Genomic DNA, 24,357 nt, shown 5'->3' on the forward strand with positions numbered 1-24,357 from the left:
TCTGCTCCTAAATTTCTTGAGTTTTCTCCTCAATCCCAAATACAGAGTAGGAATGGATTAATGTGGAATTTGTTTCAGATTAAAAGAAACAATGTAGGCTTCCTGTGCAGGCAAATCTGGCTTTCTTCCTTATGGAGGGTGAATGAGGGCTCCAAAATGAGGACAGAAAATTCCCAGCCATTCAGAGGTATCTTGGATGGGTAAGTGTACTTATCACATGTGCTAAGCTTGGATGGGAAGGAGTAGCAGGACACACTGTATTCAGAGTTTGAAGCCAGCCTGCAGTAAAGGAAAAAGGAGTTTGTTTGGAGAGGGAGATGTCATAACCCCTTCCTTTTGCTGATGCTGAAGGAGCTGGAAGAGAAAGTGTCCACTGAGCCCATGTTCTCATTTTAGCTTGTAGCTGGCTCCTGTTGTGGGGAAGGGGTTAGGTTTGGTGGCTGCTCATTACACAGAAAATGTCTCCACCTGTGATGGGCTGCTGCTGAGTAATAGCTTCATTTCAAAGCTGTAGTGGTGGTTGTGGCTTCAGGAACCACCCCCAGACCTGTATGCAGCAAAGGACAAGTGTGACACCCCTCCCAGCTAAACTCACAGGGACTCAATGTCACGGGAGCCACTGGCTTGCCCTTACAAGTAGACACGAGCTCAGCTTGCAGGTCTGGGCTGGCACACAGGAGCAGAGAGCCCTGTGCCCACTGCTTGAGCTGCTCCTGCATTCCAGCCTCCCCACATGCCAGGGCAGACTTCTGCCACCAGGCTTTCATTCAGCAACAGCAGCTGGAAGGAGGAGAGCTAATGAGCCAGCCTCGGGAAAGACCATTGACAGCAAGTGTGAGAGCCATCCCATCCACTTCCTAAAGGGACAAGAGCATCTCCCTGTCCCCATGGTGCTCTGTCACAAGTACTCTGTTTGGCTTCTCAGCACAGTGCAGGCAGGACCCAGCAGTTGGCTGTCAGAAGAGTTGTACATGGGCTCTGCTTCGTTCCCAGACCTGGACAGAAGAGATGGAGAAGGGAGAACAGCTGTTTTCCAGGCTAATTGTAAAGGAAGAGGAGACCTTGCCTGGACACATTCCTGTGTAGCCTCATGTAAGTGTTCCTGCTCCAGCAGGGGGATTGGACTAGATGAACTTTTGAAGTCCCTTCCAATCCCTAACATTCTGTGATTCTGTGTAATAGCTGTCATGGATAGTGCCCTGCAAAGGAATAAAGCTCCCTGATAAGATGTCTCTAGGCCTCAGTTCTGGTGCATTCCCTGTACCAGGAGGTTTGGTCCTATCTGTACTAGAAAAGGGTCACAAAGTCAGCAAACAAATTGCTTTACATGAGGAATGTCTTCTTCCTTTCTCTTCCTGGTCCTCCAATCTCCGCAGCCCCAAACACGAAGGGCAAGCCAGCTTCTTCCCACCTTCCCCTCCAGCCCTCTCCATCAGCTTTCTGTTTGCTCTTCACTGGCTAATTGTGGCTTCCTCCACAAGATGGGAACTGGTGTCACCCTGGCATGTGGGGCAGGAGCTGGCCAAGGAAGAGGGAGCTGGCCTCACTGCGGTGGAGCCAGGCATCCGCTTCCCTCGGAGAGTGCAAACGAGGTGAGATGTGGCCTGCAGACCATCGTAGCTGCTCATGCCTTTTTCATAATGCTGGCTTTCTGTCTAGAAAATATTACGCATCCTACTTCAAAACTCTTACAGACTTGAGCATTTCATACAGAAAATGCGCAGAGATGGGCAGTGAACACCCCGGGCTGTTAACCAGGCACTTTCCTTCCCATCACATCTCACCCCACAGGTGGTCGTGGGCCAATCCCCGTGGGTGCAGAGGTGTGCAGGGAGGTGCCTGGCACCCCCTCATTGCACACCCAGCAGCGCAGACCCTTTTGAGCTCTGTGCCCAATGTGTTTCATGGGGCAGGCTGGGAACTGGTGCCGCTGCCGAACTAGTCTGAACTTTTGCTCTGGGGAGTTGGCTGACAACATATGTCCATTGAAAGCTGCTAACTAGCACTGAATCCAACTCATCTCTCCCCAGCCACGTGTTCACACACGCAGACATACATCTGTGCACATGCATACATATGTGAGAGGATAATGTGTGTTAAATGTATATCTCAAATGTGTATAAGATAAATACTTCATAATGAGGGTTGTTTTTTTTTTTTCCTGAAAATAATTTCTAATTTTTCCTCTGATATTCTATCCTCATGGGCAGAGAGCAGACTGGAAGGTTTTACTTTCAGGTGAAACATGATGTGCCTTGTAACTGAAGAGGTGGTGTTATAAATACTTCCTGATTTAAGGCACTGAATAAATTTTAATTATTTTGCAGAATAATTGGCTTGCACTTATTACAGCTGTAACAGGATAGCCAGAGAAGCAGAGGCTGTAGCTGCTACTGGAGCAGGAGACATCAATTATGGAGGAAGGAGGATGTGCTGTATAAGGTCAGGAGACAGGAGGACAGACAGTATTATATTCTGCTTTTTCTCTGTCTGCCCAGGTGATGTTTGCCATGGTAGGGTGTGAGTTCCCAAGGTAATACAAAATGAATCCTGTCCCTTTTCTAAGGAGAAATGGGTCAGTATTTGCCATCCCTACAGCCCAGACATCACAGCCTGACGTGTTATGGATGCTAATTCTGGTAGTGAGGTCATTACTTCAGCTCACTTTCTAGAGGCTGTGTGTGAAGAAACGTGAATTATGCAGAAGCGGAATGTGAGTATTCATCTTTGGGTAGACAGCTGTGCCCAAGACAAATCAGATTTTATTTCATGGCATCTCGTCTCTCCTTAATCTTCAGAGATTTACTGAAAAGCTTAAGGTTAGGAAAGACCACTACAGTCTCTAATCTCTTCTGTCTCTCACAGACAAGTATGTTTTACCTGCTTATCACTGGGTGAATTTTAGTGTTGCTCTAATCTACGGTGAGAACGGTTTGGGAATGAGATCTGCAGCACATTGTCGCTGGAACTTACTGGCGATTTCCCCACCTGCATTAATGCTGCCTGGACTGACACACACCTGAGCATGCCCCAGCATGGACCCTCCAGGAGGTGTTTGGGAACAGCAGCCTTTATGTGCAGCTAGCTCATCCAGGTGCCTTGCGGGGCAGGCAGGTTATCTATTCTGCCTGCCAGTCCTGCCTATAGTTTGCTTAAATATCTCTGTGTCTCTGCTGTGCCCTAGCTGTTGGACTGGAGCTGTCAGAGGTGAGTGTGTGGAAAGGGCAGGACGATTAATAGAATCATAGAATGTCCTGAGTTTGAAGGGACCCACAAGGATCATTGAGTCCAGCTCCTGTCCCTGCATATGACAACCCCACAATTCACACCATGTGTCTGAAGGTGTTGTCCAGTCTGTTCTTGAACACTATCAGGCATGGGGCCATGACACCTCCCTGGGGAGCCTGTTCCAGTGCTCTACCACCCTCTGGGTGAAGAACCTTTTCCTAATATCCAACTCAAACCACCCCTGGCACACACGTGACCTCAGCAAGCCCTTCTTTGGGGAACATGTGCTCCTTGGATGCAACACATTCAGCTCAAAAAGCTTCAGCTACCCACTGCCCATCTGGCTTGCTTTCCTATGAAATGAAGTGTTGGCAGTTACTCTGTCTCTCCCACCTCCCCCCAGTTGTGACCTCTGTCCACCAAGCTTAACAGAGACACAGAGATATCAAAGATGATCTGACCCTTTATGTTTCAGAGCTGAAAGTAATATAAACTTCTTTTTTTTTTTTTTTTTTTTTTTTTTTTTTTTAATTCATAGCTGAAGAACAGTGGAATTTGCCAAGCAGGGTCTGGGCTGATCTTGTGCCTCAAGGTGGGAGCTGCTTCTCTCACACCCCATGCCAGTGGGAGGACGGAGGAGAGTGGGGCCTCTGGCTGCAGGGTGATCCATGCTGTTCACAGGTAAGGCACAGGGACTTGGCAGGGTTTGGGTATTTCACAGACAAATGATAACAACCATGGTCTTTAGGGAGCAGCTGGACTGCAAAAGGCAAGATGTACCAAGGAGGCGGGAAAATGTCCTCTGATTCCTTAGCTGCTTTTGAAAGGCACAACAAGGAAGCTTTAGTGCATTTGTAATTTCAGCCAGAGTCTTAGGAACCTGGCCTCTTGACTGAAGTGGAGAGTTGAGGGTTCCTCCTGTGCAGTTACTCTCATATATGTGATCTTGAAGGAGTCACCTGAGGAATTGTGAGCTATTTGTATCACCCAGCTTTCAGTAGAGAGCCTCATCTTCTCAGCCTTTTTCTGTAATCTCATTTTATAGCGTCCTCATCCATGATCTTGGGCAGCCACCAGGCAGGGGACAGTGGCTCATCCTGCCTGGATGTGCACAGAAGGTCCCAAGGTGCTAACAGCAAAACTGCCGGAGCTGATGCCCTGTGCTAGTCCTAATAAGAACCTGGTTTCACAGCTCTCTGTGCCAGGAGTTCTCCTTGCTCTTTTATAGTGGCAGCAGACCTGGACTCCTTATATTTTAATCTTGAAAGAAGAGTTTTTTAACCAATGCCTTAAGTCGCTCTCTTGCAGCTCAGAGGGCTGCCCCTGTACAGAGTGAGCTGTGGGGCTGGCAGGCCCCGCAGCTCTGCCCCAATGGGACAGCTTATGTGGGAATGAGACCCTCACCTTCTGCTGAAAATAATGCACAGCACCCTCTGAAACCCTGTTCCAAGACATATGTGTTTCATCCAAGGTCACTTCTTTTCTGGCCCAGACTTAGTGCTTGGTTAATTCTTCACAGTCACTTAAAAGCTCTTCCTGTGTTAATGTTCTCTCTTTAGTACATGGTGCCAAATATATCCAACCATCAAAACCTTTTGCTCTCAGAGGGACAGGTTTGGCATAGGGGGTGTTTATGGGAGGGAGATATGTCTGCACAAAGCTGAATACCATTTCTCCTGTGTTTGTCTTCCCCTGCCACCAAGAGGCACCTCAGGGCAGGTGGGAAAAGTCACACTGCACTTTCATAGCATCTTGGTGGCATTACTCTCCCAGAAACAGTAATAAAGCAGTGGCCTGTGGGCTTGCAGTGACAGTTAAGCTCCTCATTTTGTTCCAAGTCCTGGCTGTGTTATCTGTCAGGAAGATAATTCCTTGACCTTGTGGTCAGGGGATGAGCGCTTTGCTTAGTGATTAAGCCACTGCAGTAGATAACACACCATGTTTAATCCCTTTGGTAACTGGTCCCAGGAAGAGGGGGGGATGCAGAAAGGGCTGCAAAAATACAGAGGCTTGCAATAGGTCTGGAGACCTCAGAAACAGTGGCAACAGCACAGAAACTGTGACTGTATATGCCCATCCTCCTAAGTTAATTTGTTGGCAGGCTAGGAACAACCAGCCTATCTAGGGCACTATTTTATCAAGTGATAGAGCCATATGGTGCAAAAACCCGCAGCCATCTGAGGGCTTAGGCATGTCAGAAATCAGGGAGTCTCTGTGTGTATTGATCCTGTCTGCTAGCTGGCATATAAAAAGAAGGTTTATAATTATTTTTCCTCTGCTGTGTCAATGGGGGAAGGGATTCCTGAATAACCAAGTAACCCTTGCTGACTCGAGCCAGGGAAGGATGAGATACAGCCTTTTCTGCTGCTTCAAAGTTGTGTGTGGGATGTGGCTGTGAAGCACATGGCTGGCATGCTGGAGAGCCCCACAAGCCTGCCTTGATGCCCAAGCAAGTGCAGCAAATGCTTCACAATGTGGAAGCACGACAAGGTTTCAGGGTTATACAAGTCATCAAGGGTTGAAGTACAGTTCCCTGGTGATATTTAGGGTCCTGCCTGCAAGTGAAATCAGAGTCAGAGGTTTGACCGACAAGGTCTGACCTAGGAGGTTTCATCCTCCCAGCCAGCCGTCTGTCCCCCTTCCTGCTGAGAGTCTGCTTCTTGCCCCTGTCAGAGGGGACGTGAGCCAACATTCAGCCTGTCAGTGGTGAGGCACTATCTTTCTTGAGGGTGACCCATTGTTTTTTGAGCAAGCCTCTCTTCCCATACCATCACCACATAGTTGAGGATTATGATGTGCCTTCAATCTGTCTTTTCCCTTCCAGAAGGTCCTTGCCTTCCTTGGAAACAGCCCCAGCCTCAGGTTGCGTTTGGGTGTGTTGTCACCTCTGTTTGGACACAGGAATGTGCTAGTTGTCACCATGTGCTTGCCTTTGGGCAATTGACCTTATTAGGCATAAACGCAGCCCTGTGGTCTGGTGACTGAATCGAAAGGGCTGCTTGCTGATAAAGCCGTTCATGGATCTGGCCTTTGTGTGAAACTGCCAGCCAGCCCCACAATCTCCTAATGAGAACTGTGCTATGTGCATGTCATGGGTCTCTACCAGGCCATGTCAGTTTGATGTTAGATTTGGTATGTAAGGAAAGAAAAAAAAATAGAAAAAATAGAATTAAAACAAGCTTCAACAGAAATGTGCTTCCTCATCCTCTGCTCTTGAGCTAGATACCTCTCCTGCAGCTCACTCTCCTGATCCTAGCACGGACCCACCGTAAAATCCTTTTAGTGCCAGCTCACATTCAGACACTAAGAGAAATGTTCCTCATCACCCTTTGCTTAACAGGAGCCTCCTGTGCACCCTTGGCTGCCGCCTGAGAGCCCAAAGAATGGCAGGTTAGCTCAGGCTCCCTCCTGCTCTACTGTCACAGGGTGCTGCCTGGCAGCCCCACCGGAGCAGCACCCACGCAAGCATGGGGTGGGGGAAGGCACTGGGCTGGGGTGCTTCAGAACACATGTCCCTGCTAGTGTTATGGGAGGAGTCTTTGACAGGAAGGAGACCTCAAAAAATGCAAAATTCATCATGACTCTCATCTGGGATCCTGGTCCTATTTTTGTTAAATTGTCCACTTGTTTAACTCCTCCATGCACTTATCCCAGCCAGCTCCATGGAGCTTGTTTCTCTTTCTCCTCCTTACTCTCACCACTCATTCAGGACTTATTTCTTTGCTGTAGTGGTAAGAGAGCCATCATCACTGGAGATGTCTGGAACAGCTTTATACATTTCTCCACTCACTCAGCTTTCCAGCCACTCCCAAACCTTGTTGGAAAACACCTCTTCTTTCTTACCTGTGGTCCTAAGTACCTTCCACCTTTCTTCGTCCCTTGAGGGCATCTGAAATGTTGTGTGAAAGGAGCTGTTTGCCATGCACATTTCTGTTGCACAAGACCTAGAAACTGCATCACCTACGATTTGAAGGCTATTTAAATCTCCCATTTTGCCATTTCTTTCTTCTCTCTCACATGTACCTATTCTTTCCTTTCCTCTGGGAAGACATTTTATCCCTTTGAATTTGTGCCTTCAGCTTCTTCCAGACAAAAGACATTGCTAGCATTATACCCTATACATCTGATACACTGACTCCCCAGCCAGCGTTGCCTGCTTGCAGGATGCCTTCCTGTACCTGAGAACATTGCGGTGTGTTGTCATGGAGAGGATCCAGGCAGCGTTGCTAGGTCAGCTGGTGCCACGCAGTATGTGAGTTTACAAAGTGCTAGCATCAGGATGGAAGGACAGGTCCCCTGCAGATTCCAGGAGACTCTGCAGAGATTCCCCTGGTAGCTGCATTACAGTAAATTTTCTGTGCATTTGGGGACTCATAGGCTGTGACTGAATCACGTGGCATCTGTGTTATAGCACAGTGTCTTTGCAGGGAGAGATCTGCAGGTTCCCAGAGACTACAGGAGCTACGAGAATTATATAGAGTAGGACGGTGTGGTCTGTTCAGAGACACTTGGAGAGGACAGTAGCCCTGGGTGCGAACATCACTGCCATCATTTTCTACTTCCACAGTTTTTTGATCAAACCATAAATAAAATGCAGAAAATGCAAAAATACCTGACTGCAAAGAAATACGTGCAAGTTCTTAGAAATGCTGTAGGAATCAGAGAAAACAACTGTTACAAGACAGAGTGCCTTCTGCCTGGAAAATATTAGGACTCGTAGTACCCAAGAAATGTGAGTCGGAGTGACAGCTACCCTACAAAGTGATATGGAGTGTATCCACAGCAAACCTAACATGTCAGGTGCTCTATCCAGTGTTGCATAAAGCCCTAAAGCATCTCTCGGCCTGCCCACCCGCCTGGCATTTTCTGAGAGCAAGCAGGTCAGCTCTGGTTTTCTAACAATCCTCCCTGGTACAGCAGCAGGTGAAACTTCTAGCAGAAAAAGCAATATCACAACTGAGAGCTGCTATGATATGTCTAAAATTCCCATCATGACAAGTCATGCATGCCTATATAAGCTAATTATGAATTTCCTGGTAGAGCTCAGGATGGGTTGAAAAGCCCATAAAGAGAAGCTGGAGAATACTGGACCAGTTAGGCCATCCTAGGCTCTGCACTGCTAAACCGCTAGGGGTGACTGAGCTAGCCTGTTTAACACTGACTTGGTTATATCCACACCTCACTGTCAGTCATTGCAGTGGTGTCTGGATCTCAGACAGACTGCAACGCCACCCCAAAGCACAGGCAATGATGACTGCAGAAAGGAAAGCTTCTCTCTCATGCAAGAAGGGGCACCACTTCCCATGCCAAGCACTGGTCTAACCATGGAGGGCAAACACCTGATTCTTCTAGTACTGCTAGCGCTCATCCCATTCATGTTACACAGTCTGGGAAAGCAATGCAAGGGAAGCAAATTAGCAGTCGTGCTGCTATTTAAGTCAGACAGTAGCATCCCTTTGCTATGCCACAATACCTTAGTCCTTCTGTAGGTTTTCAATCTACACTGCCCAAAGCTCAGCTTCAAACAGTTCCTGCAGTTGCCCATGCACAGGCATGCCTCCGTTTAAGGAAGAACAGACCGTGTTAGTTGGCTTGAAGCCTCTACAAGCAAGTGGAGACTTGGCTGCACCTTGTGGCTGGCTCCCCAGGTACCAAGCTGCAGGTGTGAACTAGGAAATAAGGACGACTTCAAGCTGGTGGGAGCAGAAAAAGGTGCAGAGGCTTTTAGTGTCTGGATGAGGGCTGCAGAAATCGCCCCATGAGAGCGAAGTGTCACTTCTCCATTGGGTTTCATGTCACACGTGGGCTGAGTCCACCCAGGAAGGCTGTGTAGCAGTCCCTCCCCAGTGAAAATACTGCTTTTCTGTTCATGGATCTCACTTCATGTTTCTTTGATCTCACTTTTTTTCTCCATGTCTGAGGAAGTAGCTGTTACTGAGAGGTAAATATGTAGTGTGGGCAGGAGACAGGTGCACAGGTAGCAATGCTTGTGAAGACAATGGGTTCTCTCCTAGGGTCTAACAAAATGAGTGCAACTTGGCACTTAACAGAACTCCCAACTGCTGGCATAATGCTCAGGGCTTTTTTCAAGAGGGAAGGGAAAACATCTTTCTGCTTTACCTACACATTATGTTTTGAGTTCCCTTCCTCATTTATTTTCCCATCTCTCATAAATGATTAAATAATTGTCAATAATAGCACTGCTTACTTTGGAAGTGATTAAAAAATAAATTATCCCATCACTCTCTTACAAACCAAAACATTACTACTAGCATCCGACAGAGCCAAATCTCTTACTCCCTACTGTTTAGCTTGCTGTCTGACAAGGTGCCTCTGTGCCAGCTGCTCTTCCCTTCAGCTGTGCTGAGCTGTTTAAGCAGATATTACTTTGCAAACACCCAGGAACACAATGTGCAGCATGGGGTATTGACAAACTTGTCACCCAGCCTAAAAATAACAACTGATGTGTGATCTTCCCAACCCATTGCCTGGGTACAGTGCAAGCAGGGGGAATTTCCACCAAGCTGTTGGAAGCATAACCTATCCCAAGCCACTATGACTGAAATGAATAATAAAAAGGTTAATACATCTAGACTGTACTAATTCCTGGAGTAACTGCTGGCTCTATGTAGGTAACTAACGGGATGAACTCTGCCCTGTAACTTCAATGTGCCGAAAGTAAGTGTCATTGTATGCTGTCATACATACGGATGTAAGCAATTCTAGCTAGGCAGGATGGTATAAGGAATCTCAGTTCATGCCTGTTCTTTCATTTCTGCTAATGCACATTTCTCCCACCCTGCCTCTGTCCCGAGTTCCCAGTGCAGCCTTGTCTATGCCACTCACCTTCAGTCCCCTCATTTAAAAGCCTACAGATAAATTTCATTCCATTCCAGTGCTTCAAGGTTTGAGGGCAATGCCCAGAAGTGGTGGCTGGCACCTTAAAACCTTCTTCGATGAAACACCAGCTGCAGAGCAGGAGCCACAGGAGCTGCCACAGCAGGGGCACAGGGACGTCCTTCCCTTGCAACCAGGAGCGGTTCATTAGAGGGCTGCTCGAGGAACATGGAGGATGTGAGAGCTCCAGCTAAGAGTGCCAGCATGGCCCGGGGCATGTCACATCAGTTCTTTCTGCTTCAGTTTTCCCGTACTTAGGCTGCTGGCAATAACTAGTTTAACTCACAGCCAGGTCCTGAGATTGGATGCGGGGAGCTGTGTAAAGCACGTAAGAACAAAATAGCACTGGCAGTTTAGTTTTGTAATACAGGATATTTCTTACTGCCAGAGTGGATTTTTAATGCGGGGGATTTCTTGCTGAATGGCAAGCATGTAAGAGATGAATGCATACTTGCCAAAGAATTATTTGGGTCCTTTCAGAGTAGAATGCTACAATAACAAGCTTGCGTTTCACAGCAAAGAGCAATGTTTCAAGAATGGGCTAAAGACAAAGAAATCAGACCTAGAACTGAATTTTTTATGCCCTCACGATAAGAGGCATACGGGATGTGGGGCACATCCCATTATGAAGGCTCTGAGCACTGGCCTTCCCCAGAGCGGTGGTTGCTCTGCATAAATGGAGAATGTGTTTTCAGCTATCATGTACAGAAGAGTTTTGCATTTTTTGCCTCTTCCCAGTGTTCTCCCTTCAAAATACCACCTAGTAATATCTCACCAAAAAGAAGGACAGAGCTGCCTCCCACCTAGAAGCAGGGGCATTTTGATTTTATCCCCATGTCTCAGTACTGGCTCTTCACAGTGGGTGCTACTTGCTTGCCAATGGCTTGTGGGGCTGCACTCCCACAAGAAGTTGCATTAGGGGCCCCATCACCTCCCCTTAGAACACGCCTGTACCGTGCTGCAAAGTAGTGTCACGGGCTTATTTCCAGAGGGACTGTGATAAGCCAGTGTCTTCCTGATCTTTGCCTATGATAGCCTTCTTTTCCAACTGTGACAGCTAAGTCCAGTCCTAACTAACTTAATTCCCTAGGACTCTGACTCAGCAAAGCATTAAACGAGCTTTAACTTGTATGCTCTGAAGGGAAGCCATGTAATCTGAGAGCACTTCTGTTTCCCTGGATGTGGTGGCTGCTCTAATAAACAACAGCACAATCCCAGGTCTGCAAAGCAAAACTGTCTGCAAGGGGAGACACAGTCATCACCTGCAGTGTGCTGCACCTAACTAGTTTTGTATCTCATTCTTATACTCCCCAAGTGTATCTGCTTTACGAAGAAAAACAAACAAAATATTAAAAAAACACTAAAACCACACACAACCCACCCCCCACCCCCCAAAACACAAACAAAACAAAAAAACCCTTGCAAAATGGCATTCTAACTATTACATTTTTATCTTGACAGGGGAAGAACATCCACAGCTGAAAACAAATCTCTTATTTTGTGTAACAACTGGTGGCAATGAGAAGCCACCCTCAGGTAGGACGTAATCAGCCTGGCTCTCCCTGAGGTCATGTCCTGGAAAATGTCACTTCCTTGAAGAAGTCACTTCCCTGATGACAATGAGCAGAGGTGGCTCTGGGGCTGTTTTTAGTAGAGCTTCTGGAAAAACCAGTGGTTGATGGACTTTGCATTGCAAATTCTGTGTTTTCCACATCTCCCTGTCCAGGTTTGGCTTAGTAAAGACATGCACATGAAAATATGTCCCCTCTCAGACCTGTGTGCACTGCATATTCAGCATTTGTTTAGTGAACAGAATTCCCCTGACATCAGGAGAAATTTTAGCACAGAACAAGCCTGGAGCTCCATAAACATCACGAAAGAAACACAGTAGGTAACCAAGGTGAGAAATCTAATCCTCACATCTCTCTTATCAATGCAGTGAAAGAATTTATGATAAACTGGGTTAAAAAAATACCTTGTAATATATTAACAAGTGGTGGTGCAGCTGCTCCTCCTAACAGCTTTTGCATGTGTCTGCCAAATTCAACCTTGACAGAGAGATTGTTTCAGTGATGAATTTTGTGAGAAGAGGCAGCATGCACAGGAGACTGTTGGCACTGTCACTGGCACTGAAGGGCTCCAGCTTTAGCCCCGATGCTGTTAAAAGCTAGACAATCCACACTCAAAATGTATGAAAGATTCAACCAGAGCTCAGGGAAAATAAACTCGTCTTTAATGATTCTCCCCCATGTGTGAGTTCTCTGACATCTAATAGAAGATGAACTCATTCTGCAGCCTTGGTTTCACTGAAGTGAGAATCACAGGGCACCCGTCAGTGTTGCAAACTTTTCCAATACTGTGTGCTTGATCCTGCTGTCTCGCTAGGCAAAACATTAATATGTAATGACAGGAGTTTTACCTGAAAATTAATCCCAGTTCTTTTTAGAGGTGCATCCATGTGTCAGTGTTTGGCTTTAGATTTGAATGTTTAGTGGCATTAGATCCAGTGGTTGTCCCATTAGATCTATGGGATCCTATGTGAAATGGGGAGCTAGATTCCAAGTGTTTAGCAACTGAAACCTGGGAATTTGATCCTTGCTGGATCGAAGATGTGTTATCGGTCACAGAAGTTTCCTGGCAATTGTTCTTTCATTGCTGTTGCTTTTAAAGCACAGGTATTTCAAGGTCTAGTGGTCATTCCACAGCATGCATGCACGTGGCCTAGAAGCAACTATACCTTATAATACAGCAATAGCCTAAAACGTGTTTTCTAATCCCAGGAGAGGACCAACCTAAGTTATTTTTCTGCAGGACCTAACCAAATGCCAGCAGCTGCTCCTCTGCTCTAAATAAGCCATGATCTACTTCTGAGCTGTGAGACAACATGTAGCTTGCTTTGACCTGCAGCTCAGTATCAAAACCACCATATAAGTCTCATCTAAAAGGGCCATATTTTTCACATGTGTCCCAGGGTTTCATTTCTGTTCCCACAGAAATCCAGGAGTAAAACTCCTTCTCAAATAAACAGAAGCATAAGCAGACCCAGGAAATACCTCTCATGTCTCTGCCCAACTTGCTGACTTAATTTTCCATGCTGCAATTTTAAACAACTTATAAATTCCATTGACCTTCATAGACTTCGGACTAGAACCACAACAGAAATAAAATAATATACATACACAGATTAATGTATTTTGGAAAAAATATTTTTTCTTAGATTGCACATTCAGAACTTGAGCTGCACACTGCATGATACAGGAACAGTAGTTCGCCAATCCAGTTACCACCGTGTAGGTGTGTTTTGATTAGTTTGGCTGTAGCCCCAAGGTATCAAACTCAGTCAGCAGCAGGAGATGGACCCCAGGTATAATTACAGTCAGTGGCCAAGACATCTCCTGGACTGTACAACATTCTCAGTCAACACTAGAAATGCCATGTCAGAGGGAGGTTTGGATCAAGGCTTCACGTAGATTGCAGTAGACCACCAGGTGAAAACTGCTGTTCCAGTCAGAGCCTGTGTCTGCTCATTCACCCACCACATTTTTCCTTCTTTCTGCTGTTTTCCAGCTCTCCCCATGTGCCATCTGCTAAATGGACCAAACAGTGAACTTCAACCACAATGCGATGACAAGAGGAGCAAGAGCCCTTGGCTAAAAACAAGATGAAATGTTGGCTATGCTGGAGTCACCGCAGGTTTTATACCAATTCCAGTGCTGTCAGGGAGCAAGGGAAGTTTTGTGCAGGCTGGATTTGGGCCTCTGGACACCTCTTTTCTAGGTCTTTGCAGCTACAAGGTCACACACATGGACCACTGCAGTACAAACAATACGTGAAGACAACTTTTTTATCAAGGACATTCTCTGGTGTTACAGCAGGACTGGTTTCACTCTTCAGACTGATTGCTGTTTTGAGGACGAGGATGAGGGGACAGACTCCGAGCTGGAAACAGTAACACCACTGTCTTTCCCACAGCTACCAAGATTTTTAGATTTCAGTGTTAATCAGTGCTTTTCACCAACGGGTATGTTTTACTTTAATAACCACATAAACAAACAAACAAACAAATAAATAAATAAATAGTACTTTGTGCTTTGTTAGCATCACTTGTCCGAAGTCTTTGAAGTGGTTTTCCGAGTGTTACTATTTCCTGCAAGTCCCAGCAATCCCAAGAGCCTGACTCTGCTTCCATTTATATCAACAGGAGCAAGCTCAGCCCCTGGGGACTTGCCTGGGATTACACAGTGAACCAATGACTGAGGGAGCAAACGTCACTCAGATGCCCTAATTCCTCCTTTTGTGCTGCCTGTCCTCAAAAGCACCAATTGTACCATGATTCAAAGAGCAAGTTCCATCAAAATCAAAGAAAATCCCCACTTACTTCATTTTCAACACTGTTTGTATAATGTCTCCAGGCTTGCAGGGTACCAGGGTGTGTATGGCCTACTGTTGCTGCTGTTCATTTAACACCTTCCTTAAAGCCTTCTAAGAGGTTTTTGACCTGCTGTCACCTCCTGGGAAATTCTGGTAAGCAATCTATGCATGCAGGACTGCATGTCTGTGCTGTATGCCAACCTTCTGGTTTTCTCTTCTTCTATGCTGTATGTCAGAGACATCCACAAGGAAACAAGATCCTGGCTGTTCTTGCTGCTTCTCCTCCATGTGCCAGGTCTGATGCTGTCACCACAGTAACCCAGCACAACATCAGAAAAAAACCAGCAGAGAGCACCTTGTTTGGATGTGTGCTCATAACTGCAACCCAGCAGAGCATAAACATGGAAACCTGGAGCAGACACTGTTTTCTTGAATACTGCGCAGGGGGTAGGTAGGCTTTTCACATTTCCAGGGCATTAATGGCAGAAGGACTCAGTTCCCTCTAACCGGTATTGAGTTAGAGTTATAAAAAAAACTGTGCTCCTCGTCTAAGAGAGTCTGTAATGTACCTTATTTTGTGCATCTACTCTTTCTTGTGCCCTATATAAGAATACAACTGTTAGCACCAGTGGACAGACAAATGCTGCCCTGCCTAGTAGACTATGATAAGAGCTGGGTAAAGGTCTCATTGTATGCAGCTCATAGAACCATTACGTTGGAAGGGACCTCTGGAGGACACCTGGTCCAACCTCTCGTTCAAGGCAGGCCAAGTTAGATCAGGCTGCTGAGGGTCTTCTCAAGTTTTGAGAGTTCTCAAGGGTGGCAATTTCTCTGTGTAATCTGTTTGCAGATTTCTTTTTACAAATTATTGACAAGTTTGCCACAAAGGCCAGATTTCACTCATTTTTATATCCTAATGAACAAGCAGGTTGTGCAGGTGCCTCTCAGTTTGTGGATTGCCCACAAACTTCTCTCCTTCTCCACCTTATCTGAAAGAATAAATTGTACAGATATTTGTAAGAGAAACTTTGACAGGAGAAGGAAAGGTGAGGATGCCTGGCAGGGGCAACAGTTGCAAACAGCAAAAGTGAAATTGTGTTGTTAAGCACTTCTAACAGCTTCTGCCCAGCTCTGATCATAATGTCTACCTACATGGTGTTACAAAGTCTTGATCTGTGCTTTCTCTTCCTCGGTACCAGCAGCAGGTGCAGGGGCACCCAGAAGCAACCAAGATTGTGTACTCCAGCCCTCCTCACCTTTGGCATGGGAGGGCAGCTGCTTTGAAAATGCAGTTCAGTAACTTAAATGAAGCTGCCTGTCACTCAAGCCAGAATCAGCTGGGCTGGTTTTGGTTCTTAGACAATAGGCTCTAGTAGTCAGTACTTTCTGCTGTCTGCATTTCCAACTGAAAAGAGTGCAACTGTAGTCAGCTCCAGTGTAGACAATCAATCGGTAATTCAGGCTTCAAGGAGACTACTTGTGCAGCCCTCTCTGAGAAAATGCATGTGCTTGTGGGGTGAAGGACACAAAAACTCACTTCCCCTCTATAAATATGACTGAAGTCAGTTCTTAAAACATGCCTGGAACAAAAACATATTTTAAAAAGTATGTGAAATAGCTGCCATGTTTTTGTGCGGTACCCTGTTCCCTCAAAATAATTAGGGTTGTTGTTGGTTGCTGTTGTTTTTTAAACGTTAATATGAAGGAGCTTTCTGATGCCTTATCATGGACAACCGGTGATGTACCCCTGCTCATCCATGACAAGACCTTTCATTTCTTATTCAGGTGGGCATGCAGTTCTGCTTCCAAGGCCATCTTGTCAAAGGTGCGCATGTTCGTCTCCTCCCGTACTTTTTCCCGGACATGGAAGGATGCCCGAGCGACAGACCTGGCATTTTCTAAAACAGTCTTCTTCTCCTTGAAGATCTGCTCACTTCTCTCCAGCTTCCTCTCTATAGAGAGGAGGATCTCCCTGCGCCGTAAGTCCTCATACTGTTCCACCTTTTGCTTGTTCATCTTCTGTACTTTCTCCTTCTCCAGACGGCTCAAGACCACCTTGCGGGCTTTTTCTTGGACAGCCTCTTCAGCCACTTGGGCAGCATGCTGGAGCTTTCTCTCTGTCTCTCTAGCCAGGGCCTCCAAGTGCTCTTTCTGCTCTCTTTCCTTCTTCTCTGCTGCCAGTTTGGCTCTCTGGATTTGCATATCCTCCCGCCTGGCCTTCTCCCTCAGCTCCTGGTTTCTCTTCTCCACTAGCTGCTCATAGTTCTCCTGAGCCTTGGTCAAACTCATCTCCAGGGAGGCCTTCAGCATTTCCTTCTCTTCTGCTTCTTGCTTGGCCAGTTCCTTGAGCAAGGCCTCATGCTTCAGCTTCTCTGCTTGGTTGAGCAGTTTCTTCTCCTTCTGCAACTGCACCTCCTTCTTCAGCCTCTTCTGTGCAGCCATGGACAGCTTCTCTTGCAAGAGCTGCTCCTCTCGCTCCCGGTGCTCCTTCTTGCCCTCCTCCTTTGCCTTCAGGTTGTGCTCTTGATGGAGCTTCTTCTGCTTGTCCTCCCGCACAGCCCTCTCCAGCCTCTCCCTCCGCAGCCGCTCCTGCTTCTCTGCTTGCTCCCGCCACCTCTCCTCACACACCAGGCGCTGCCTCTGCTTCAGCAGGGTGACCTCCTCCTGCTCCTGGCTCAGCCTCCCCCGCCGCTTCTCCACCTGGCTCTCCCACATCCGCTGGCCCTGCAGGAGAGCCCTCTGCTTCTCCTTCTCCTCCTGCTCCTTGCGCTGCTCTGCCAGGCGCCGCTGGCTGTCCCACTGCAGGTGGGCCGCCTGCCGCTGCTCCCGCAGGAGGCTGGCCTCCTGGTGCTTGGCGATCATCAGCGCCGCGATCTTCTTGTCTCTCTCGGGCACCTCCGAGAGGCCCTTCCTCCTCTTCACCTCCCTGACGATCCTCTCCACCCTCTGGGCGGTCTGGGGTGAGTGGCTGAGGTCGCCCAGGCTGAAGCTGCGCCCCAGCAGGGCTCCGTTGGCGGCGGCTCCCCCCCGGCCCCGGCCGCCCCCCTTGCCCCCGCGCTCCCGCAGGCTCTCCCCGCTATAGGAGGACGAGGCCCCCGACTCGGAGGAGGTCTTGCCCCAGCTGCCCTCACGGCGCTTCTGCAGTGAGTCCAGCGAGTGGCTCTTGGCCTTCGCGCCCCCCGCTGCCCCGGCCTTCCCCCCGCCGTGGGGTCGGGGCCCGCCGGCGGTGGCAGCGGCGGCCCGGGGGGCGGCGCGGGCGGCGGGCGAAGGCGGCAGGCTGCCGAGGGGCGCCAGGATCCGCCTCTTCTCCTCCCGGATAATCCTCTCCCGCTCCTCCCGGCACTGCTGCAGCTTGCGGCGCCGCTCCCGCTCGTAGGCCTCGTAGAGGCCGGCGGCCACCCGCATGGAGCGCCCGGGAGCCTCCCGCAGCAGGTCCCCCAGCGCCCGCGGCAGCAGCTCCACCGGCCGCACGGCGCAGCGGGCGCAGGCCTCCAGCGACCGCGGGCTGGTCAGCACGTACCGGCTGCCCTCCGCCGCCGCGCAGTCGAAGTTGTACAGGTCCAGGTGCAGCAGCGGCGATTGCTCCCCGGGACGGGCCGGCTCTCCCCCCGCTGCTCCCGCCGCTGCCCCCCCGGGCGCCGCCGGGCAGGGCTGCGGGGGAGGCTCAGCCGGCGGCTCCACCATGGCTCGGTCTGCAGGGGAGAGAGCGGCGGCGGGTGAGCGGGGCGGCGGGCGAGCGGGGCGCAGGGACCCCCTTTGTCTCCCAGGGAAGGCGCAAGGGCAGGGCGTGCAGGAGGGTGCAGGAGGAGCTGGAGAGGGGCCGCGGGGGTCTGCAGTGGGGGTGCCTGGGCTGGGGGCGTGCAGCTGGGGCGCGTCTGCAGAGGGAGCAGGGCAGGTTGCGGGGGGTGTTTGGGGGGGCACAGTGTCTGATGGGGTGGGGTGGTTTTGGGGCGGGAGGATGTTTGAACGGCCAGTGGGCGTGTTGGGAGTGTATGCTCAGGCACGGTAGGGTGATGGGGGAGTCTTTAAGGTGCGTGGGTTGTGCATGGGGATGTGCGTGGGGGCGTTTGAGGTGATGGAGGTGTTTGGGATGACGGTGGGGTGCGTTCAGAGTCCCTGCAGTATGTCTGGGCTGTGGGCGCAGGCGTGTTTGTCTGTGAATGGGGTGCCGGGGGTGCATAGTGTCTGCCTGGGCCAGGGGTGCGGGAGTTTGGGTGGGGGTGTTGGGCTATGAACGAGGATGCCTGTGATGCTCCGGGCTTGGCAGAGCGGCGGGCGCGGGTGTTTGGGGCGGGGGACGTTTGAGCGGTGGACGGAGGTGTCAGGCAGGGCTGGGTGCGGGACCGGGACCTCCCCCCCGGGCCGCTGCCCACGACGCAGGACGGAGCCCCCCGCCCGCCCCAGTCCCCCGCGGCACTCACCGGGCGGGCGCGGCGGGCAGCCCCGCGCTTTGTCTCGGTGCTGGCAGCCTCGGGGATCAGGCGGGCGGCGGCGGCGGCTCCTCCATGGCACCCCGGGCCCCGCGCGACGCCCCCACCTCCGGGGCGGCGGCGGTGGCGGGCACGGCGGCCGCCCGCAGGCTGCGGCGCCCCGCGCTGCCCGCTGCAGGCCCCGCGCGGGGGGCGGGCGGAGGCGGGCGCGGGGGGAACCCGCCCCGCAGCCCCGCGGTGGGGCCGGGCCGGGCCGGGGGCAGCGCTGCTGCCGGGCGGGGGTCCCGCCCCTCGTTCCCCCACCGCGAGGGGCCGGGCCGGGCGCTGCTGCGGCAGGAGCGGCGTCGGGGCTGGCTCAACGCCCAGCCCGCCAGGCGTGTGTCCTTCCCTGCAGGCAAACTCCATCCGTGTGCGCATCCCTCCATGCCGGCGTCTTGCCGTGCACCTGCCTCTCCGTGCACGCATCCTTCCCTGCAGACCTTCCCCATACGACCGGCATTTCCAGGGTCGTGCCCCCTATTTTGCACTGTGCCTTCATGCACGTACCCATGCGTATTTACAGTGAATATAAACAAGGATAAAAGGGGTGTAAGAAGGAGGAGGGGATGCTAACCCGGTTTTACAGATGGCAAACTGAGCCACAGGGAGATGAAGGTGCCTGCCTTGGGCCACCGGGGGGAATTCGTTCCAGAGCTGGAAAGGAAAAGGCACTGCTCTCAAATTTCAGTTCAAGGCAGTTTCCAGCCATGAAACTCTATTCCTTTTAGCGCTAATGCAAGCTATTGCTTGCTGCAGGGATGTGTCAGGACTGACAAAGGGGGAACTAGAGTGACATTATAGGCAATACAATACACCTTTTCAGGCACTCACTTTGAACATGCTGGTTGCAGTTACTTTGATAGATCCCACGTCTCTACAGGGATCCTGGGCTCAACAGCCTCTGTGGGGTTGAGGAATGCCCTGCTCTAAAAATATTGTTCAGCAAAAAGGGGATTGTTGCTGGCTGTGGAGCTGCAGAGCGTCTGTGCCACATAGTGGAGCAACTCTGATTTTGTAAGGCAGACTGTGTTACAAGTGCAGTGCTTTTCAGCAATTTCTCATTTAACCTCTACAGGCACTGCCTTAATCTGTTTTGCTTTAATGAGGAAGGACCTGGCACTCACCAAAGGACTTCCAGGATGGCCTAGGACAAGGATACAGAGCAAAAGAAGGATCCAAGAAAGGCTTAGGGAGTCCTTGGGAGAAAGCTGAAGAGCTGCAGGTTGGTTGTGATTTCAAATTGTACAGGCAAAGACTTTGAATCGTGCTCATCTCTGCTGATGAATGCAAACAGTAATGATACATCTGCAGCAACTGGGCAAACTCCACCAATAAACCATATTGACTAATCTGATGTCATTCATTCATCATCATAGTCTGCAGGGGACGATTATAAAGCTCGGTAATTAATTATGTGAAAAATCCTCAGGCCAGAGAACAGCTCTCTGCTGTCTGAAGAGCCCGGCTCACTGGCTCATGGGGCTAACTATTAATACTAGCTGTAGCACTGTAGCTGTCAAGCTGTGGCTGTGTTCCCTCCTTGTAGAAAATGCTAAGCCGGTAAGTGTATATACCAGGTAAGGTGTGGGCTTCTTGGGGCTTTTGGCAGGTTGCTGTTTCAGCCTCCAGTGGGGCTGTATTTGGGGCTTGATCTTTCAGGCTTCCTTGTGGATCTTTAGGAGTCTCATCAGTGTTCTCCCAAATGCAATTGGAAGGGGATTTATTGGGAGATTTTAGAAGCAGCTGGATATGACTTTAGAAGACATTAACACACACTATCTGGACATGGAGTCATATCCCTACCTCATCAAGACTACAGGAGATTTGGGATGGGGCAGGAGGAGATCTTTAGAGAAGCTCAAAAGGATCACTGCTAATAAGTTATTTTCCCACACACATAAAACCTGGTTCTCTGTTGGCTAGAAATGTCTAGAAATCCACACACTCAGGCAGAGCGGTACTATAAGGTTACACTCCTTCTTTAATAAGTATTTTCCTTCTTTGCATTGCTGTTAATGATAGCAAGAGAAGCAGGGCAGTGGAAAATTTGGACTACAGATTGTGGGGGTGGAAATATTTGTGTCACTTCAATAAATTCTTCTGTATGCTCTTCATTGCACATGTATTAATTTCTTTCTTCACATCCAACTTTAAAACTGCTTGTGCCTGGGTTTTTCCCTGCTCTCCTTGTGAGACATATTTCACAACCTACTAGAGCTCATTGGTAAAATGTTATTAATTACTTTCAGCTTCAGTTTTCTGTCTCTTTGTTTTATCTTCCCTAGCAACTACTTTGCTCTTTCTCCTGCTTGGGTTTATGCCTTACAAATGTTTGTAAACTGTTTCTATATCCCCTCAGAGCCAAGGAAAACATATTGTCTTTGCAAATCAATCCCCTGTAGTTGCACAAAAAGCTATCACCTTTCTTCTGATCTCCTCCCAGTGTGTCAGGCTCTTCCAGCAGCTGCTGCCCTGAACTGAGCAGTGGGCTCCTGCCCAGTACTTGCCTCCGTGCTGCCTGGCACAGGGTAGCTGTGTGCATGGTCCTGGTGCCAGTGCGTTGCCTTCCTCCTCGCTTGCATCTCCTTGTGTCCCATTCTCTAATTTGCTAGCTCTCCTAAGGTTTACTCACAGTTTGATTTTCCAAAACTTCCCCAACTCTGCCATGGGGAACATTAGTTGGTGAATTATCTCCTCCTTGCTAAATAGCTTTTGTTTTTCAGGCCGAATCCTACCTCCATCTACTTTGCATTTTGTACTCTCTCAAGCTGTGTTTACACTGTTGTTGGGAGGACCCTGACCTAGCTATTGTTTAGCTACTCTAGCTCTCACCCTACTCTCTCCTGTTTAGACTCCTCCTAGTTTTGTACCAGAATATACCTGCTCCTTATTGAACTGTGAGGATAGCAGGAAGGTGACAGCCTTGGGGAGAGGAGACTGCAGCCCTCTGACATAGCTACAGATTGCTGGTATCTCCCAGGCATGGGATCCTTCCCTTTGTAGCTGCCAATGGAGCATGGGCACCCAGTGCATTCCCAAGCGTATCCCTTCCCTGCCCAAAGGCAGCTTCTGCACTCCTCCCAGATACACCAGAGCCTCTCCAGCACAGCCTTCCTCTGTCAGCTGGATGGTTTAAGAACTAGTTTAAAACTTTAATGAGAGGCTGAGGTCTTACTGATCCCTTACCCCCTGATACCCTTGGTTCCCTCCCTCTAAACAGCCCCTCGTCACATGCCATAATCCTCTGTTTACAGTCTTCCACCTGAGTGACTTGGCGGCCCTCTCTGAGCTAGTGCTGGACATGAAGTCCCATGAGATTTTACATACTGGCCTTGCCTGGTAGCCGAGGCCTGAAACCCAGCACACCACAACATCAGTGTAACAACCTGACAAAAGCTAAAGTCCTCCTCCAGGAGATTTCAGTCTTGGATCTTTTTATCCATTCCCATGCTTTGCTTTTTGCTTTTGTCATTCCCTGCTTCTGCTCTGCCCACAGCCCTGCATGGCCTGCCTGTCCCTTCCTCTGTAGGATGGCTATTTGCTTTCCCCCTTCTGCTGATCAAAGTGCTTGCCTGGGAGATGCAGGCAAAGCCTCCCTCCTTCCCTGGGTTGCAGGTGTTGTTCTGCAGCCACTTGCCAGGCTGTTCCAGTGAGCTTGCTGCACCCAGGGCAGCTCAAAGTAGCTGCTCAAAGCCAAGGCACCGTCCCCTCCTCTCACAGCCTAGAGGCTCTGCTTAGTGTTGTCATCTGTGGCTGAGCTTCATCCACTTCATGTGAGTCTCTAGGGAAATGAAGCTTCTGGCTGGGGCAGATGTGCAGAGCAGAGAAGCGGATAAAAAACTGTACAAGAGGAGGTAGCTGTAGCTGAGGACATATGGCAAGGAACAATGCAGAGGGCTACTGCCAGAAGCGAATTGTTTGGCAGCCACTGGGGACAGACTTGCACTACAAATACTGCATGCTTCATTCTGAAGCTGGAGTCTAAGGCCAGCATGTGAACCATGCTGATGGTGAGTTTTTATTAGTGTTCATCCTGCTGGGTGACACTGTGTTGCGTGCTGTTTGTTGTCTCACCAAAATCACTTGGTCCTTGATAATGAAAAGGTTTCACTGGTCCCCGACTGAAAGGAAATTGATGCCCCATCCCTGGAGACATCCCAGGCCAGGCTGGATGGGGCTCTGAGCAACCTGATGTAGTTGAAGATGTCCCTGCTTATTGCAGGGTGTTGGACTAGATGACCCTTGAAGGTCCCTCCCAACCCAAACTATTCTATGACTGTATGATTCCATGAGCTGGCGCTCTCTGTATTAAGGACTGGCAGCAGTGTTGCTGCACTGATGGTTTCTTGGGGTCATAGTGAAGAGGTCTTTACTCGGTTTCATGCAAGTATTTGGGTAAAACCTGTGCAGTCACCAGGGCTGTCTGAAAATATATGTTAGCTTGGCAGAGAAAATTCTGAAAATGAAGGAAAAATACTTGTCACTGCATATTTCCATGGAAACAAGTATAGAAGTAAGAGTGGATTTTGTTTGCTTTTGGGGATATTGTGTTGTCAGTGATTATTTTTCGAGAAATGAGAATACTGGCATATTTTGGCCCAAGCTGAATCCAAGATGTTGCTGTTGAACCACATACACTCAGTTCTCCTGTCAGGCTTGGCTTTGTATGGAGAGCTCATGGGTCATGAGGGAACTAGGGAACCCTTGCACATGGTGAATCACGGAGGATAGATATGGCCCCAGGGTCACAGAGCAAACTTAAGATGAAGTAAACAAATACATGAATCACTTGGAAATTAGTGTGAAGGAGTCTTTGTTATATGTGAGGTCAGAGTACACCATTGGAGTGATCTGTGCAGGACTACAGACTACATTTCCGTGAGCTACTATCCACATATAAATAGTGTGCTGACCCAGAATAGTCTCTAATAATCAAGTGTCATCTCAACAAGAAGATTACATGCTAACTCTAGTTACATTTTAAAGCTGAAGCTGAAAAGCAATTATGTTCCATTAATTTACTTGAAAACTGTTGGTTTTAAGCAAATGATCAGTCTTGCACGCTGCTTCAGTTTCCAAGCTGTGCTATTTATTCTAGCACAGCCTGGAAATCACAATGTGAAACTATTGGAGAACAGTGGGAAATACAACATTGCAGGGGAAGTAAAATGCAAAGTGTAATCAAACAGAATAAACTGTTAGATTAAGACTAGAGATTTAAAATTATTTTTCTTTTAAGTAATCTGAGATGTTTATCAGCTGAATAGTAAGAGATTTTTTTCTCTTCCTGCGTGATTTCTACCTTGACCACAGCATGGATTTTATCAGTTAGTTATTTTTAGGAGAACTGAAAAAATGTCACATTAATCCTTATTTTGCTGGCAGAAGTCAC

General features: G+C 48.9%; 1 protein-coding gene and 2 long non-coding RNA genes across 3 annotated transcripts; 2 read left to right on the plus strand and 1 right to left on the minus strand.

Moving 5' to 3' along the window:
• Window positions 1-12,019, plus strand: LOC135579581 (uncharacterized). The gene is made up of 3 exons (XR_010472980.1): window positions 1-1,092; window positions 3,767-3,909; window positions 11,587-12,019. It is a non-coding gene; the product is annotated as an uncharacterized LOC135579581 (long non-coding RNA).
• Window positions 12,020-13,313: 1,294 nt separating this feature from the next.
• On the minus strand, window positions 13,314-19,115 carry CCDC177 (coiled-coil domain containing 177). The gene is made up of 2 exons (XM_065064399.1): window positions 18,918-19,115; window positions 13,314-18,188 (listed from the first exon to the last, which is right to left on the minus strand). The coding sequence occupies exon 2, from the start codon at window positions 18,178-18,180 to the stop codon at window positions 16,267-16,269; it is 1,914 nt and encodes a 637-aa protein (XP_064920471.1). The 5' UTR covers window positions 18,181-18,188; window positions 18,918-19,115; the 3' UTR covers window positions 13,314-16,266.
• Window positions 19,116-19,313: 198 nt separating this feature from the next.
• On the plus strand, window positions 19,314-21,079 carry LOC135579579 (uncharacterized). Its single transcript, XR_010472978.1, has 2 exons — window positions 19,314-20,187; window positions 20,395-21,079. It is a non-coding gene; the product is annotated as an uncharacterized LOC135579579 (long non-coding RNA).
• Window positions 21,080-24,357: the final 3,278 nt, after the last annotated feature.

The sequence above is a fragment of the Columba livia genome, chromosome 5 (assembly GCF_036013475.1).
Source record: "Columba livia isolate bColLiv1 breed racing homer chromosome 5, bColLiv1.pat.W.v2, whole genome shotgun sequence".
NCBI lineage: Eukaryota > Metazoa > Chordata > Aves > Columbiformes > Columbidae > Columba > Columba livia.

Bases quoted from the DNA above. Each gene is read 5' to 3' on its own strand.
- CCDC177 (XM_065064399.1), bottom strand. From the start codon at position 18,180: ATGGTGGAGCCGCCGGCTGAGCCTCCCCCGCAGCCCTGCCCGGCGGCG.